Raw genomic sequence first — 18,011 nt, forward strand, 5'->3', positions numbered from 1 at the left:
TGAAACAGTAGTTTGCATTATGACCATAATTTAACACACTATTGCTTACATCAAATTGAATTTCATTGAAATAAATGGATGGTTTTAAGACAAAAAAAAAATCGGAGGACTTCTGATTTAAACCTCAGATAAAGTATTTTGCTGGATCTACTAAGCACACAGCAAATAAATTACCCGTACAAGGCGTATTTATAGAGGCATTCGACCTGTATTGCTCAATGATGTGTTCACCGCTGACAACTATAGGTGCCTTTCAGAACATACGATGCTTGGCCTATAATACTTGCGCGTGCTTTTTTTATTATTAGATTCACCTGGGAATAAATCAGCAGTTATATGCAGCAACCGGCTGCCTCGTATGAGAAGTAATGAATGTGTCCCCCTCCTCCCTTCTATCTCGCTGATGAGAGCACAATGAAACGACCGTTTCACGGGGACTGCGGTTCAGGCGATGATATCGCAGAGCATCTGAGAATATGACACCGCCATAGATATCACGGCAGCAATTTCTTTATGCGTTTCCTGCGAACTGATTAACAGGAAATCAAAGAAGCCCCCCCCCCTTTTTTGTTTGTCTTCTGAATCAAGACTTTCGTGTATTTTTGTACATTACAATGCCGTAAGCAAGTCATAACAAACATTTTGGACATTCACAGGGGCACAAATTGGACATTTTTCATGTTATATCGATTTCACTGTGTATGTAATACATTGCTAGGATAATATGGCTGAATAACCTTGCGCAAAATTATATTATTGTGTTACAGATCATGTCAAAACACAGCTGTAATACATTTATAATAAGCTGGGGCATCCTTTTTAATCTTTAAGAGTGGTCATTCACATTTAAAAAAAATTAATTCTAAAAAAGGTACAGGTGGCACGGAGGCTGGGACTGGGGCAATATACGAACTCCTGTACATTTTAATTAGATTCTTTCCAGCAGAACTTTAAAACAGCTGGATCTGATTTACAAACTGACTATTTACATTTGAACACTGATGGGCATTGCACTAATCCCAATCAAGAAGAAATGAAAGCATGGATGGATTCTCCGTATCCTTAAATGATTAAAAAAAATGAGCTGGTTCTTGATATCCAATAGTTTCAAGTTGCACGCCAGGTGATTTCTCATAATGTGTCAATCAAATCCCAAATCAGAGTCAAGGACAGCATCCACGCATTTCGTATTCGGTTTCACATTTGGATTAAATGTCCCAAGACCAGTAAAGAGTAGCTCAGACTTCTGTTGGCAGTATCGAGACTTTTTAAAACGCTTTTCCTGTTCACGGTTTTTGGACGTTGCTCTAACATGGAGGCTTTAGGACCCAGCAAGACATCAATACGGGGCTTATCTCTTCTTCTTCCTCCCGTGCACCATCACCATCGGGAATCAACCCATGTTTACAATCATGAATTACGGTCACTCCTGTTTTGTTCTGCACTTAATTCTACTTTGTTCGTTTGCTAACGGACAGCATGAATCCAGGTGGAACGACAGGCCGTTCATGGTCCTGCAAAACCAGAACTTAGGTAAGAAGGATATATTTTCCGCATCGAACAGAGCATACAAACACGGAGGCCCGACTGTCTAGCTAGGGCTTCGGAGTTGGGATGCCATAATATTGGCGTAGTTAAATGTTGGACAGCGATTACAACGGAGTAGTTTACAAAAAAAAAAATGCATATTTTAATTTCGCAAAGGTAAATGTTGACGTTTCACGATATCGTTGTCTCGAATAGTAAACTGTACGGGCCTACATTTTCATGTTAAAAAAAAATCATTATTACAGGACAGCTGATTTGTCAGTGACGATTTACGACAATTCACAGGGCTTTAACGTTCGTGTTGGTTGGGAGACAGACAAACGAACTTACAGCCCGTTTGTATCGCCTACTTGCGTAATGCCCAAATGTCCGATTTCCCTCTCGCAGCCCTGCTACTGAGCGTGCTCTCGGTGCTTTTGTTCGTGATGATCGTCATGGCAGTGGTCGTCTACAAACCTTTGCGACACCGGTAAGCCATGCAGCGACGCGGATTCAGTGAGCTGTCGTGGAATCCAGTGCCGGAGGATTGCAAAACCCTCTTCAGTGAAGATCATCACCGACACTCCAGATGCCATCGCCGTGGATTTGGACAAGACACAAACAATAAACTTTTCCCACGCGTTACACGTGACCAATGTGTACGAAAAGTATCCGCCTGGCTATTGTATATATAGCCTACTTTATTTGAATACATCGACGTGTTATGTTATTATTCCTTTGCGTTGTGATTAATATTTTTGACACTGTGTGGCTAGGCCATATTCTGATCCTTTTCTTTAGGCTAAAGGACAATAATATGACATACAAAGCATGTGTTAATACTTAAAGCACATTGTTTAAGTTGTCAAAAGGCCAGAGCATACCAGTAGGCTCGCCGTAACAAGCCAGAAAGACAGATTGAAGACATGGCATGGTATGCATGATAGCAAAGCCATTTGCTATGGTAGGCCTGGATATGGTGGGAAATTGGTTCAGTGTAAAGAAACGATTTTTAAAAATTCGCTCTGGATTGGAGCACCTGCTAAATGACTAAAATATAACACAGTGAAACTGCCATGATTGTGTGGTACCTAAAGCGGTTGTACGTCTAATTTTGTTGTACTTTTTATTTTCTATTATTGATCTACTGTACTGGAAAATGTATTATTGTAAATTGGTTAGGGGTCTTAGTTTTTTTTCTTGTTTTTAACTTGATCAAAGCTACTGCCTGACACTGATAAACTCCTAATGCAATATTTCACTCAATGATTAGAATTATTTATATATTTTTGTATGCTATTTATTTCCCTATTTTATTTACTTAATATTTGGGACAACGATTGAAGTATTTATTTTAACAATGGTGTATATTATTTATTGATTATCTTTCTTTGGATGTGTTACAGTATCATCTGTTGAAAATAAACTACATGAAATCACATCTCACAGTAAATTTGGAGTTCTGTGGTCTGATTTATTTTTATTACACTGTACTTTGTTACGAGAAGTGCTTTTTATAATCTTTATAGTTCTCCAGCAAACTTTTCCGTGACTCTCGCTTGAAGCCCAACACAATAAAATGCAGTTTTCATTTAACTCCTCTGCCCATAAGGGTTAAAACGCACTCTCTCGGACTCAATTACAGTTCTCTATACCGATTACATTTGTGGCTGAAGCAGAGCACTCGTTGTAGGAGCAGGGCATCCGAAAATATCACTAATTATGTAATTATGATTTTGCAAATACTGCATTCTATCGGGTTTTCTGGATAGGGTTAAGTTCTGTTCACGGAGCTTTAAATAGTAATGGTCATAAAGCATGAAAACAGAATGCAAATATTACTAGTGAAAAAAAAACCCCCACTATATAGCGGGCTATTGAATGTGTCCATGCACTACAAAATCGGCAAGAAAGCCTGTATGTCTCATTGGTGACTGCGCGGTAACTGGGATGGAACGAGCGGAGGACTCAGAAGTGCGCCGTTGATGGCTCCGTGCTTTCAACGCGCGCCCTCGGCGCGTGTCACGCGGGCATTAACAGCATCATTTAGCGCCCCGCGCCAAGCGCAGCCTTCGCTCCATTCATTAACGGAAAAACAAAAACATGAAGGAGGAGAGCGGGCATCACACAAAGCCTTGGAAACAGAGTGCTCTGCTGGGTCTCTCTCCTTCCTTCATGTTCTCGTGAGAGAAAAAAAAAAACCTGGAGCACCTTTCCAGACGCCTAATTTATTTACCTTCCTGTCTGAAAAAATCTACTTAACAATCTCCCCCCTTCCCACAATAATTATGTTTGAGTGGCTGAATGGCTTACATTAGAGGTCTGCAAATCAGGAAGAAAACAGAGCACAAACACACAAACTACAACACTGAGAAAAAGTGCTCTAATTTAGGTCAAGATGAGATGTTAATGAAAAATTGGAGCATGGAGATCTTGGTGTGGTTTTGACCTACATTAACCATCAAATAACATTTACAACAATTACCTCTGGAGATTCCTTGCACTAGTTGTGTTCTTGAATTTGATCCACGACGATTGACTATATATTTTGAATTCTGAACGACTCTCCCCCCCCACCTCCCCAAGTTCCTGTAGTTTTCTGCACATTTTAAACGCACATTGAATAATGAATATGAATCATTTGAACAAAGTTTGTGCTTTTCTCAGCACTAACTACCCTGTCTACATTAGACAGTTAATGAATGAATAGCTAAAATGTTTTTGTTTGAATTACACTGCCCTTGAGAAAAACATTATATTTTCATTGTCTCTGCACCATCCATCACCATTCAAAACAACTGACCATTCAACTGAACTCAACGGGAAGTGTTTTACAAGAGAAAACAACAGAATGCTGAAAGTACACAGGCCTTTTCAGGGTCGTACACATTTAAAACGAGTGCGATATCCAGCTGAGCCTCGATCACAAGGAACTCGGGCAAATTTTAATTGTGTCACACAGAAAGCGGTTATGGAGACTGGATCCTGATCTTTCCACTTAAAAGGCAATTTTAAGTATTCAAGGTAGGACTGGGGCTGCAACAGTCCTCAAACACTTCCTAAATCATGAAATAAGACCCCAGACTTCAAAGACCCCTACAAATGGCACTCAAATGTCTGTCAAGATTAGAAACTGTCAATAAACTCCAAGGTTACCCAAGGCTTGACCATTACCATTTAAATTTAAACTACAATTTGCATAAATCCAAGACTCTCAGGACTGAAATGTCAAATGGCATTAAACACATTACATAACCAGTAATATACATGTACACAAAGTGAAATAAGGCTTTTCTAACCCATATTAATGCTTGCAGTGGGCGAATCGGTGTTCAAAGCGACAGATATTGTATTTATGAGAGAATCTGCTTAATTCAGTGCTACAGATTATGCATTTCCACAATGACATCAGAAGACATAGGTTGTTCAGTTCTGACTGTGAATAATCACTCTTCGTTGTGTTGGTGAGTCTGTTGCATGGAAGGGCAATCTTTTGCAATTTAATTTACAAGGCCAGTTACACAGAAAATTCCTCCTACACGACATGGATAAGCCCCGTTTACATCCACAGTAATATTCTTATGGACGCAAAGTTAATTAGCATAAACAGTTCAGATCCTCTAATTGCGGAATATAGTATACAAACAGCACAGATGCGGAGATGTCATCAATGAGCGTGGGTGGCGGCTAGTTTTAGCAAACGAAACCAAATGAAGAAGATCAATTCTTGCCATCCCAGGCCCAACAGAACAAACTAAAATTAAAATGAGTATTTTCTACAACAAACAGATGAGGACCAAGTTTATTAAGAGACAAATAAGACATAGACAATCCTTTTTTGGTCTGTCAGGAAGGGGAACTACAATAAAATGGAGAACTACAATAAAATATCAAAGAACACTGCCATCACCTGTTTGATTTAGGAAGTGCAATAAATGTCACTTTTTTCCAAAAGGGAACTCAAAATAATTACTCATTTAGTGAATTAAACAGCAAATTGTGAGTATCATGATACTAATCTCAGTTTTTACAACTCTAAATACAATAAGTCTCTTAAATCTCACTGGAAATAAAGTGCTTTTATTTTTTTTTAAAGACAAAAACGAACATTCTGAAACTGACAAATGTCTTTTAAGAAGCAAATTCTTCAACATGTTAAGACAAGAGCTCTCCAGCAAAATTAATACAGCATACGAAGTCCCTTCCCCTTTCAAAACTAATATTATTAATGCAAAATTATTTTGGATGATAGAGATCTCTTGTCTGTTTATACGATCCTCGAGGTTTGCAGTACCAGCCATAAGAAAAAAATATTACGTCACTGTTTGGAAATACTTTATATGCACTTATATCAGTTCCCAGTGTTGTTTAAATGCCTCAATTAATTTTTTTGAGCAAAAGTTTCAAGACTTTCAAAGTATAAAATACGAAATCCCCCTTCGTCTGAGCACGCAACGAAATGCTACACATCTCCAACCATTTTATTTCTTTCTTTAAAAAAAAAAAAAAAAAAATCATTTTGGTCTTGAATCGCATAGCAAGTTGCTAACTAGCAGGGCAAACCGAAGCACCGCAAGGCTCTCTCCACAGACAGAGAGAGGCCAACGCGGTTCTGTGATGCTACATTCAGCTGGCGTCCGCGTTCACATATAGAGCGTACAACTTCCCAGGAATTCACGTGCGGACCAGTAAAACGACGGTTGTGGCAGTCTGCGTCTGGGGGGGAGGGGGGTTCAGCCCTTTTAATACTTTTGCATTGCAGCTCTGGCACATTACCGATTCCGTTACTCAACTATTAACATTTATACATAACAGAAACTTACCATTAAAGGCCTACACTGCAAACCTGAACATTACACTCAAGTCTTCCACTGGAGATTGAAATTGCGTGTAGCCAGCTCTGGGCCGTGTGTATCTCTTCCGCAGGCACACTGGCATTGCTATTGCTTCGATTGTTTTGCGTACCCGTTTGTCCCAATATGCCTGCTGCCGGTTGCTAACGTGATGTACTTACTGACCTTTGTTTGACCCGGATATGAAAAACGTGAAAGCTTGGCAACAGGCCCGGATTTACGCTATTGAACTTGCTACAGTGCGGCCTAAATTTATTGTTGACTCGACCGCCATACCTCAACGAACATTCTCTCCTTTTCAACGTGCCCCCTCTGCCTTACTTTCACACCCTCTTAAAAAAAAGGTCAGAGGAACTAGTACGAAACCCTGAGATATCTTTTAATTGAAACGCTAAAGCCTTTTTCTAAAACTCTACCCGCAGACTCGACTCTCACCAACACGTCCAGTCAACGATCATATTACGTGCGCCATCGGATCATATCTACCTCCTTTTCCCTTCGCAGTGGAATACTCAAAATTTCCTAAAACAATGCAGTCCGTCAGGCCTGACTTTGCCTCCACTCCAGCCTCTTCTAAGGTAGTGTTCAAAAACCTGGCCAACGGCGCACAGAACTTGCCACACAGGGGCGTTGCTCAAGAAACGAGTGCGCGTATAAAATTATGAAGGGATACAAATATATATACGTGTATATATATATATATATAATAAATGTTTATGCATATAAAATAGTAAGAAACAATGTGTATCACACATTGACAATAGTTGCTTGTGGTGGTGTGGGCCCCACCCGCTGCATGTTAAGACTGACGCCTGCAGGTTAACGGGCTTTCCGGTGTGGCAGGGCTCAAAATGGCCGCCTCTGGAGTTAGAAAGTTAGCGTAGCTATGGCAAAGGTCGACTCACTTCCTTTACAGGAAAAAAAGTAATTATTATTATTATTTTTGCTCCCCTCACTAGTTTATTTCTCAGTGAGCGAGAGCTGCAAAATCCTCTCCAGCTCCTCCTCTTCCTCCCTCCGTCTCCGCTCCTCTTCCTCCTGCGCCCGGGCGGAGAGGGAGATGGCGAGCTGGAGGTCTGAGTCTGGGCTGACGGTGGATCCGCTGCTGACAGGGCCGACCGAGTTTCCCAGGTCCACCAGCACCCCCTCTGGGACAGACCTGGAATTGCATCCCCAGGAAAGATGGCAGCACCAGGAAGAGACGCATTAGATAGACAGACAGAAGCAATTTTGTTTTCATCACCACTCCCCCCCCCCATGCCTCAATTTCAATGTACCTTTCACCAGGGCTGTTGAGCGTTGATTCGCTGACCCTCCCATTGCTGTCAGCCCAAGACGTCTCCTTGAAAAGCAAAATCAATCGGCAGATTATTGAAACGATAAAAGTGATCAGTTCACAAGTATATGGGTTTCCTGTTCGTTTCAGGAAACACATACAGCACATCTGACAGGGCTGACTGTAGCACAAACAACAGGACCTGGATCTATGGGACGTTTAAAAATGCAAATAACATGCAAATGATGCTGATTGGGGCCAGAGAACAAACATCTACAGACAGACACAGGGGTGTGCCACACCCGCAGGAAGCTGCCGTTGAACCCTTGAGCAAGGTGCTAACGGTCACAGTGTAAGTAAGTAAGGATTGATGTGTAAGAGTAAAGTGTGAGGTCGCAGTGTAATGTAAGTGCTACGCTACGGTCGCAGTGTAAATGTAAGCGCTACGCTAAGGGTCGCAGTGTAATGTAAGTGCTACGCTACGGCGCAGTGTAAATGTAAGCGGCTACGCTAACGGTCGCAGTGTAAATGTAAGTAGCTACGCTAACGGTCGCAGTGTAAATGTAAGCGGCTACGCTAACGGTCGCAGTGTAAATGTAAGTTGCTACGCTAACGGTCGCAGTGTAAATGTAAGCGGCTACGCTAACGGTCGCAGTGTAAATGTAAGTTGCTACGCTAACGGTCGCAGTGTAAATGTAAGTAGCTACGCTAACGGTCGCAGTGTAAATGTAAGCGGCTACGCTAACGGTCGTAGTGTACAGTGAGCAGGCTCACCCGCAGGCCTCCGTTAGCCTCCAGTAGGCTCTGGTGGATGGCGTACTGCAGCAGCTCCTCGTCGTGGTTGGACACGGGCGTGGCTCGGCTGCCCCCCCGGTGGCGGTAGTGGGGGGGCACCTCAAACACCGTGGGGCACACCTGGAATGGAGCAAGGGCTGGGGGAGGGGGGGGGGAGGTTGGTTGGGGTAAGAGGATTAAGGCAGGGAGAATAGAAAGAGATGCGTATACTGGCATCAACGGTGACCAAGGAACAGCCTCTACGAGGACGCCACTTGCAGTGAAAGACATGTCTTTGTTGATAATGTGCGCCTGAAATTTACAACAACAAAAAAAGGTCGATATCGCTTTCAACAAAACAAAATGGCATTTTAGTGTTTAGTATTTATATGTATGGTTCCATTCACTGAATGTCCACTACTGTCCATGGGAAATTTGCCAACCGTTCTGAGTGATGTTTCAAAGGAACAGCTGGCAAATGTCCCGTGGACAGTAATGGGCATTCAGTGAATGGAACCATAAATATAAGTACTAAACACTAAAATGTCATTTTGTTTTGTTGAAAGAAATATGGACTTTTTTTTGTAAATTTCTTTAGTAAAGGTTCCAGTACTTGAAATTCCAGTGCATTCCAGTAGCCGTTTTGACTGACTTGTGGTCCTGTTGCGCGTGTATTGCGTACAGTACCCTCACTTAAGCACTTTATAATAGCAGAGCCGTGGGACCCTGGAAACAAAATGGCGGCCTTACCCACGTCCTCCTCTTCCGTGGGCGTCGCGGCTGCAGATGGCGGGTTCGTGTCCAGGGGCTCTCCGGTGCTGCACCTGTTGACGTTCCCGAAGGTGATCCGAGCGTTGAGCACGTGGAAGAGCGGGATCTCTGCGAGAGAGGAAACGAGGGTCACAGGTCAGCTAATGGAGCGCAGAGCGGGTCTGACACACCGACCAGCACACCCTGTCTATCTGTCTGTAGCAATTTGTGGACGGAGTGTAGCACAGTGGGTAAGGAACTAGACTTGTAACCGAAAGGTCGCAGGTTCGATTCCCGGGTAGGACACTGCCGTTGTACCCTTGAGCAAGGTACTTAACCGAAAATTGCTTCAGTATATATCCAGCTGTATAAATGGATACAATGTAAAAAATGCTATGTAAAAAAGTTGTGTAAGTCACTCTGGATAAGAGCGTCTGCTAAATGCCTGTAATGTAATGAGAGGAAACGAGGGTCACAGGTCAGCTAATGGAGCGCAGAGCGGGTCTGACACACCGACCAGCACACCCCGTCTGTCTGTCTGTAGCAATTTACTAATGGAGCACACCGCTGTTCCATTTGCTGCAGAGCTGTGACAGACTAGTACTGCCATAAGGAGGCAGCAAAGGACTTTAGAGACAAAGTCCTAGAAATTTGATCGGGCCAGTAATGTAACCCAAATCACCCCGGCCCACAATACATTAAATCCTTGCAATCATAAACATCTTTTTATACCCCATAACACTATTGAATGGCTGGTACTTACAATGGAAAAAAAGCATAAAATTGAATTATGTCTCACAGACTTTTCCTGGGAAACGAAGACAAAAAGCAACAAACACTGATATGTCATGAAGTCATATTTTTCATTATCTGCCTGTCCAAAGTGATATTTTGATATTTCAGCTCACCGCATCGCATTAAATGCTGCTTTATCTATTCTTATTTTTATAATCAAAGGAGGATCAGAGGATGATTGAGGTTTTATTCAATTTCCGGGTTTTATTAAAGCCCACCGCATACAAATCAAACTGAAACACTTTCATATACTTAAACACCAGGGCTGCAATATTCTATAACGAAAAAAAAATTAATATCAAAACATTCGGTACTTGCATTTCAGTACGAATATTACACCAATAATGATTCAATAAATCTGTCACTTATTTAAGCATTAAAAAGGACAGCAGCTAAGGTGTCAGTGTTTAGTATGCTAAAAATCAGTGGGTGCTTCCAGCAAGAATCTAAGTCTGTTTGCCGTAAGCACATGTGGGCACTAAAAGATATTCTAGAGCAGGGCTGTCCAACCATGTTCCTGGAGATCTACCGTCCTGTAGGGTTTCACGCCAGCCCTAACAAAGCTCATTCAACAGCTAGAGATCTTTGTCAAGCTCCTAATTACTAGAATCAGCTGCACCAAATTAGGGCTGAAATGAAAACCTGCAGGCTGATAGATCACCAGGAACAGGGTTGGGAATCACTGCTTTAGAGCTTCAGATGGTCAAAGGATGGGGTCAGTAACAATCCCAGCCCCAAACCTGAGCAGCGACGGGTGAGTTCGGGCGGATCTGTCAGCGCTATAGGACCGTACCGATCTTGACTGGGAATCCCGGAGGGAACTGCAGGGTGACGAAGTCCCTCAGCCGGGCGAAGTGCGTGCTCGTGCGGGCCATGAGGTCGATGATGGGGGTCACCTGCTCCACCAGGGAGAGGGGGTGCTCCTCGCTCATCCACAGGGTGGCCTTGAACCTGCACGTAGCACAGAGCACATAGGGTACCCCCCCAAAAAAAAAATACATCACAACTTGTCATCTTACACCAGGACAACGTGATTTGGACCATGAATATGGGCTAAAACAGGAACCCTGCTAATCTTTAGCCAGGTAACATTAGGCTTCGGCATTCTCTCAGGTATCGTCAAGTTGGTCAGATAACAACGTCCTGAAAGCTATAAACTGCCTGATTTACGAAGACCTTCAGCGTGAGCAAAAACCTTTTAGCACACGCAAAACCAGTATCACAACCGAGGACTGGTGCAAAACAAATTGACATGACCAGTCACTGGTCACGTTATTGGTTTTTGCATGTGGTAAAGGTCTAGAATGCCTACGTAATCTTTCATATTTTAAGACTCGTCCCTGCTGCATTTTCCATAAAGCGCTTCACAGATTCATCGGTGGTTCTGGGACGGAACGTGTCACGGCAGCCATTTTTTTCCCACGGCACTGCAGCACGCCCCATTTTCTGACGCCCAAAGGCCTTGGAACGGGACCCACTTTTGGGTTCGGATGGTGAGCTCGATGGGCCGGCCGATGTCTCGGTCCTTCAGGTCAAAGTCTGGGTCGAAGTACTCCTCAGGCGTGATGGCCGTAGGGTTTGTGGCAGTGGCGTACTCCAGGGTGAGGTCCTGTTTTCGAAAGCCAACCGAAAGTCACCTCTTACGGGAAATGCCCTACTGTGAAACATGCTTATGCTTAAGTTCCCCCATATCTTAACTTGATCTTAACTTTTATGTAGGTTTATGTATTAACTGCCACTGTCGGTTGTGACAGTGATGACTTCACATCAACAATGACTGTTGGCTGAACCTTCATGTATGCACTTATACTTAGCATGCGCTTAAGACCTAATACATTTTCAAAAAATATATACATTGCAGTGAAATAGAAATCAGTATATTATACAAAAACTCCTCATAATTACAAAATAGTGTAGCATATTCCATTTCTGGATGGGACAGAGGCCACTGGGTGCAATTTGACCTGTTCAACATTTCCATACATTCCAAACATGGACCAGGAACGCTGTTGTCTTTAGCTTTAAGATTTCCTGCTCCAGTGGACAAAACACTGGATTCAGTAAAAAGATATCAATATGCTAAGAATCTTTTTAAATGTGGTTATGCAAGGTGTAAGTTTAAAAGCTACAGTATTGACACTTCATAAATATAATTCCCGAAAGAAATTATGGAATTCTTTACCCCTTGGGCACTGAAGTGCTGCTCCACTGTTCCGAGGAGAGATTCCAGAACATTCCGCTCATCTACGCGACACAAGAAGAGATTGTTGGTGTGTTAGTTCCTCTAAAGAAAATCTACTCATCCTGGGGGCATACTGCTATTCAGTACTGTTACTGCACTTACATGGGAAGGGTCCCTAAACTATGTGCCGTCTGCCTCATCGTTCCCAAAAAAACAAAATGCCAGGTAAGAGCAAGTGAAGAAATTATTCCGGTCTCAGGATGCATGGCAGCCATTTTGCGCCAGTACGCTCACCATCAACCGAATGAGGTGGAGAAGGATGGAGTGAGTACGGAAATTAAACTGAGGACGGATGATCTGGTGGCCAGGTCAGGAGGAACCCCCCCCCCCCCTCACTCTTTGTACGCCCCGGGATCTTATTGACAACAGTGGGAGGACCTCAGTCATCTCATCAGAAGCCTGTGACATATCCACCCCTTATGACCATTCTATGCTTTTCTGCTGCGTAGAATGCTCTAAGCATTCTATGCTCCTACTAGCATTCCGTGATTCTACTAGCATTCCGTGATTCTACTACTGAAATGAGGCTGTAAATGAGCACAGGTGTGCCGGCTCCTTACCTTTTATTCGGGCCTTCTCCTCGTCCGTGAGATGCTCTGTCCGCGTCCGGATCACCACGTTGACGTTGTTCACAGTGAAAACCTGCCAATGAAAAACCCAACGTCAACAACAGTCCCCAAGTAACCAGAGGCAGCGCAATCACTAGCACTCACTAAGGAGTGTACTAATGAAGAGCAGTCCTAAAATACACCCGAGCTTATAATCATTACGCATTACACAGAAGATTACATTCATTCTGATGGAAAAGGAAATGAGTAACAAACAAGAACCTCAAACCTGGATGAGCATTTCCATCAACGCAAGAAGCTTCATACACATCGCAAATATTGGTATGCAAATACGTTTGCAAATACATCAAACATATGCAAGCTTCTGTTGACAGACGCTGGCTCCCGAGTGACTCAGCGGGGTCTCAAATGAGGAAGCAACGTTGGCAGACGAGCGGACAAATAGCGTGTCCATCTGCTCAGTATCGGTACACCGGCGTAGTGCCGTCACCTCTTGGGGGTCCAGGCGTGCACACACTGCATCATCAGGGGGCGACATAGCTCAGGAGGTAAGACAGATTGTCTGGCAGTCGGAGGGTTGCCGGTTCAAACCCCGCCCTGGGCATGTCGAAGTGTCCTTGAGCAAGACACCTAACCCCTAACCCCTAACTGCTCTGGCGAATGAGAGGCATCAATTGTAAAGCGCTTTGGATAAAAGCGCTATATAAATGCAGTCCATTTACCATTTACCATTTACCATCTCAGCAGCAGCTAGGCTAAGTCCTGTCCTGTCTGGTCTGGTCTTGCACACGTATTGCTCACCTTTGCTTCGAATCCATTGACGACCTCCGTCTTTTCCGTCCTCCAGCCCCAAATCCCAGATTTGTTCCTGCGGAGACGAAAGCACCCGCTCTGTTTTTTTTTTTTTCCCCCCCGATAAATGAAGGGCAAGGTCGTGTCCTCCATGCAAAAACTATGCAGGCCTCTGGCCAAGGTCACTCGAACAAACACAGCCCAAGCCGTCAGCTGGCACGACAAATGCAACACGATACATGAATTCTGGAGTTTGCCTTTTGCCGGGTGAACTGGATCCTGTCAAAGAGGTTGCATTTACCTCCTGATGTAGTCAAGCCAACAAAACTTTGTAAAACTTTGTATTTGACCATCTTTCAGCAAACCTTATAAAGCATTTTTACATCATAAACATTTAACAGATGCTCTTATCCAGGGCAACTTACACAATTAGATTTTTAGGTGCTATCCATTCTTACAGCTCAATGTTCAGTAATGCAAAGCATGTTGCTCAAGGGCGCAACAGCAGTGCCCCACCTGGCAACGTAACCTACAACTGCTCAGCTACAAAGGGCACTTCCTCAACCATTAGCCCTTTAAGGCGTGAGATCACAAATATGTGTTCAGAATGTTCTTCACTGAGCATTCTGATGCTGATGTAACAGTCACTACTGGGAATTGAAAGCAACAGAGTTCTAGAACACTGACTTTTTTTTTTTTAAACTAGATTTTAAAAAATTCCAACAAAACCTGCTCTTCAAAGGGTTAAACTACACTGCTGCCATTATCTCCTACCCCTTTCTTCTTCGGCCTCCTTCTAATAACCTATTATTAAATTTCAGTCAGAGGACATTGGTCTTCCATGCCTATGTTGTGTAACCTCACCGCCAATATGGCGTACTTTAAGCTGAGGGAGGAGCCAGCCGTACCTCTCGAAGGCGATGTGGCGGGTGTCCAGGTAGGTGTTGACGATGGGCGTGGTCAGTCGCTTGGCGACCTCGTGCTCGGCCGGCTGCATGGAGTCCAGCGTGACGTCCTCGATCTCCCGTGAGATGTCGAAGCGCTCCGTGTCGACCACCTCTTCGTCGTGGTTCACCTCCATCAGCTCCGTGCAGCTGTCTGCGCGTGCGTCACAACACGGGCAAACGCACTCACAGTTTAGCCAGCCATTCGGCAGATGCTCTCATACAGAGCGACTTACAGGCACTGTATTCAACTGACCGACAAGACAACGCATCACAGTCAATGGCAATAAAATTAACACAGAGGAGGCAAGTCCGGCTGCACATTCAAATCAGGGTTATGGGACTTCTGGAAATGTGTGCCTCAATTTCTAGGTGTGGAACTCCCAACTTCACCCCTGAGTCTCACCGTCTCCTCTGAAGATGTAACTCCTTCGACCTCTGATCCAGGTCATGTTCTCGAACCCCAGCAGTGTGGCGTCCACGCGAATGTTGGCACCGCTCTTCCAAATTCGACACACGTCACTGGGGCACACCCGTGACACCAGGGGGACTGGGAAAGATGCAGGACATGGGATGGTTCACACAAGCGCACGGGGGCCAGTAAATGCAGACTGGCTGACAAGCTCAAGGTTACTTATCTAAAGTAAATCAATACTACAATCTGAAGCACAAAAAATTAGTCTTGGCTTGTCTGTGTTTGTTTTCACCTGGATACACTTCTACGCCAGCCAGCCATTGGCTCATTTGTTTACGCCAGCTTTATTATACAACTGAAATGACTGAGACTGCTCCAGAATTAGTCACAAGACATCAGTTAGGTGTGAAGCTACCAAATCCATCAGGCGACACTTACTCCAACTTGTGAACTCCCACTTCATTTCCATGTAAAAATCCGGAGACTAGTAGTGAGGGGAAAAAAAAAGAGAAATTAATTAGTCAGTGCTCTCTATTTAGTCTCAACACCTGACTGAATATGTGCAGCACAACTTATTTTCTCCATTACAGCATCCCGGACCGGAACACAACCGAATGCTTGTGGCCGCTCAGAGAGGGACAACTGCAACAAGGTTTTTCCAGGAGAGCACAGAGAGCGTACTGTTTGCATCTACCTCAGGCTGCTAGCTGCGATGCTGGCATTCTCCTCTCCCCATTCTCCATTAATCTCCTCCAGTTTTTGGCACACGTACAACAGCGAGCGACATAATTAGGTAATTTACAGATTCCGTCCACAGCCTGCTCGTAAGGAGGCTCGCTAGCAGACCGCGCGAACACGGTTTAAGAGTGACAAGGCGCAGAACACTAAATCACCCGGGAAATGAGCTAAGCCATTCAGCCTGGTTCCAGTGGCACAGTAATAAAAGGGATTTACAGTACGTGAAGGCAGAGAGAGAGAGAGAGCGGCAGAGCAGCACCTCACGGATTTTGGACAGCAGCTCAGGCACCCCTCCCAGGGCTGTGGAGGCTTTGAGGTAGTCCCGTCTCTGCAGTACCAGCTGTACCATCTCTGGGTCTCCAGTGCTGACCGCCTCCTGCAACGCTGTACGAACACACACACACACACACACGCGCGTCCCACACACAGACATGCGCCCCACACACACACAGACATGCACCCCACACACACACGTGCGCCGCACACGCACACACAAACACATTCACCCACGCACGCACACCAGCACACACGAATGCATGAGCACACATGCATACACACACACACACACACACACAAACACCCACATGCCATTACAGAAAACAGTGATCAGATGCTAAGTACCACAGAAACTTCCAGCTCAAATTTCATTCATGCAGAGAGAGAGAGAGAGAACCAAAGCACTTATTTGTATAATTTATACAAAGCTACATGTCACATATCCGGTTATCCCGCATGATTTCAGCCAAAAACTCAGGATCTATTAATGATAAACCTCTCAGTACCGGGAGCTATGGGGAGTGAGTGACTCCAATAATACGGTTCAACCACCAGCAAAGCCACCTCAAATGCCACATGCTAGTCTGAGAGCTGTGACTCGTACAACATCGCAAATCACTCCATGACCTACTGATGTAATCAGATGCTGGCCTCACCTGTCCATCCCTTTGCATTCTCTTTGGTTACTTCCGCATTGTGTCTCAGTAAGACTCTCACTGACTCCAGGTGTCCCAGGGAGACTGCCAGGTGGAGCGGTGTCCGTCCTCTGGGGTCAACCAGCTCTACGTTGTTCTTTCAAACGGAAAGAGTCCGCAACAGTTCAGCACAATTAATGGTAGCCTTGTGAAGCAACACCAAACTTTTATATTCTTACATGGATAAACTTACAAAGCCATACGACCTGCTACCGGCAACGTATCATTAACGTTATGGTTTCATTTTAGATAGGACGTTTTATAAACGTGACCTTTACTTTCAATGTGATGGTGGTCCTCCTATTAGACGCGTAACAGTGACACATGACGTACAAGCAGGTACACAATTGTATCACATGGTTCACCAGAGTAAATACACGCTTTAAAGGTCAAAACTGGACTGAAATTAGGTCTGAGTGGCCATGCTCAAATGCTTTTAAAAAACATATTTTGCGCTTTCTGGAAGAACGGGACTGGGCACTTTGATGCGGGATGCTGCATCAATCAATAACACAGCTGCTACCCTACCACAGCTACGACCAAACAAGATAGCAGAACTCCAGCGTAACATATTTTTTTGAAAATCATGAATTAGTGAGTAATGTCAGTGAACGTTGATCCAGAACTAAATTACTCCAACAAATATTAAATAAATTGGAAACCAAGTCTTAGTAAGATCTAGACATTGGCTGCTAACTAGCTATCTGCTCACAGTAGTACTACTACCAAGATCGCAAATAAGGTAGCATGCTAACTAGCTTCAATAAAGAAAATGCAGCAATAAACTAGCTATTAATTGGCCGAACGTGCAACGAAGTAAAACTTCCTAAGACACATTTTACATACCTTTTTCAACTCCTTTTCGAGATTCCTGTAATCATTCTCCCAGACAAAGTAATGTAGAGGAAACTTAACCCTGAAATCTTCGTTTTCGGCGGAACACATTCTCCCTCGTTGAACTAACGTTAATAAGCTACTAGCCAGCTAGTTCAGCAGCACAGTGGCATGAAACAACGTTGTACCACAACTCTGCGTTGTAAGTTACAGTGCAGACAGCAAATCTAAAATAACACTGGAAGAAGCGTCTGTTGGCCCAACATAAAGATGGAAATGAAACGAGATACATGTAAAATATGGTGCTAACTTCTCAAAATAAAACTTTTGAAAAACAAGGAAGTGACAGGTTGAGTCTACCTTTCCGGTGGGGGTGTGTAAAATATATATGGTCAATGTATGGTAAATTGTTGTGGCTCCGTTTTAGTTACGATGACTCCCTTTTAATGTTGACACAGTTTTATATACTTAGTCATTTTTATATAGTGACATATTCAGTTTCAATTTAACGTACACATTTAAAATATTAAA

At 43.8% G+C, this 18,011-nt stretch overlaps 1 protein-coding gene and 1 long non-coding RNA gene across 3 annotated transcripts; one reads left to right on the plus strand and one right to left on the minus strand.

Annotated features, from left to right (window-relative positions):
• The first annotated feature begins 1,028 nt into the window (after positions 1-1,028).
• LOC135264725 (uncharacterized) lies at positions 1,029-2,980 on the plus strand. The gene is made up of 2 exons (XR_010332786.1): positions 1,029-1,533; positions 1,936-2,980. It is a non-coding gene; the product is annotated as an uncharacterized LOC135264725 (long non-coding RNA).
• Positions 2,981-5,311: 2,331 nt separating this feature from the next.
• ankrd13a (ankyrin repeat domain 13A) lies at positions 5,312-17,878 on the minus strand. 2 transcript variants are annotated; one of them, XR_010332785.1, is made up of 16 exons: positions 17,493-17,878; positions 16,608-16,743; positions 15,935-16,059; positions 15,376-15,421; positions 14,929-15,072; positions 14,487-14,676; positions 13,588-13,654; positions 12,778-12,859; positions 12,158-12,219; positions 11,454-11,584; positions 10,769-10,926; positions 9,181-9,309; positions 8,431-8,588; positions 7,658-7,722; positions 6,351-7,539; positions 5,312-6,243 (listed from the first exon to the last, which is right to left on the minus strand). XR_010332785.1 is itself a non-coding variant. In XM_064353518.1 (15 exons), exons 1-15 carry the CDS (start codon positions 17,589-17,591, stop codon positions 7,341-7,343), a joined length of 1,791 nt encoding a protein of 596 aa, XP_064209588.1. In that variant the 5' UTR covers positions 17,592-17,878; the 3' UTR covers positions 5,312-7,340. The 2 variants fall into 2 exon arrangements, 1 of the variants encoding a protein (XP_064209588.1); XM_064353518.1 differs by having other exon boundaries at positions 5,312-7,539.
• Between the last annotated feature and the right edge of the window lie 133 nt (positions 17,879-18,011).

Source organism: Anguilla rostrata, chromosome 10 (genome assembly GCF_018555375.3).
Source record: "Anguilla rostrata isolate EN2019 chromosome 10, ASM1855537v3, whole genome shotgun sequence".
Taxonomy (NCBI): Eukaryota; Metazoa; Chordata; class Actinopteri; order Anguilliformes; family Anguillidae; genus Anguilla; species Anguilla rostrata.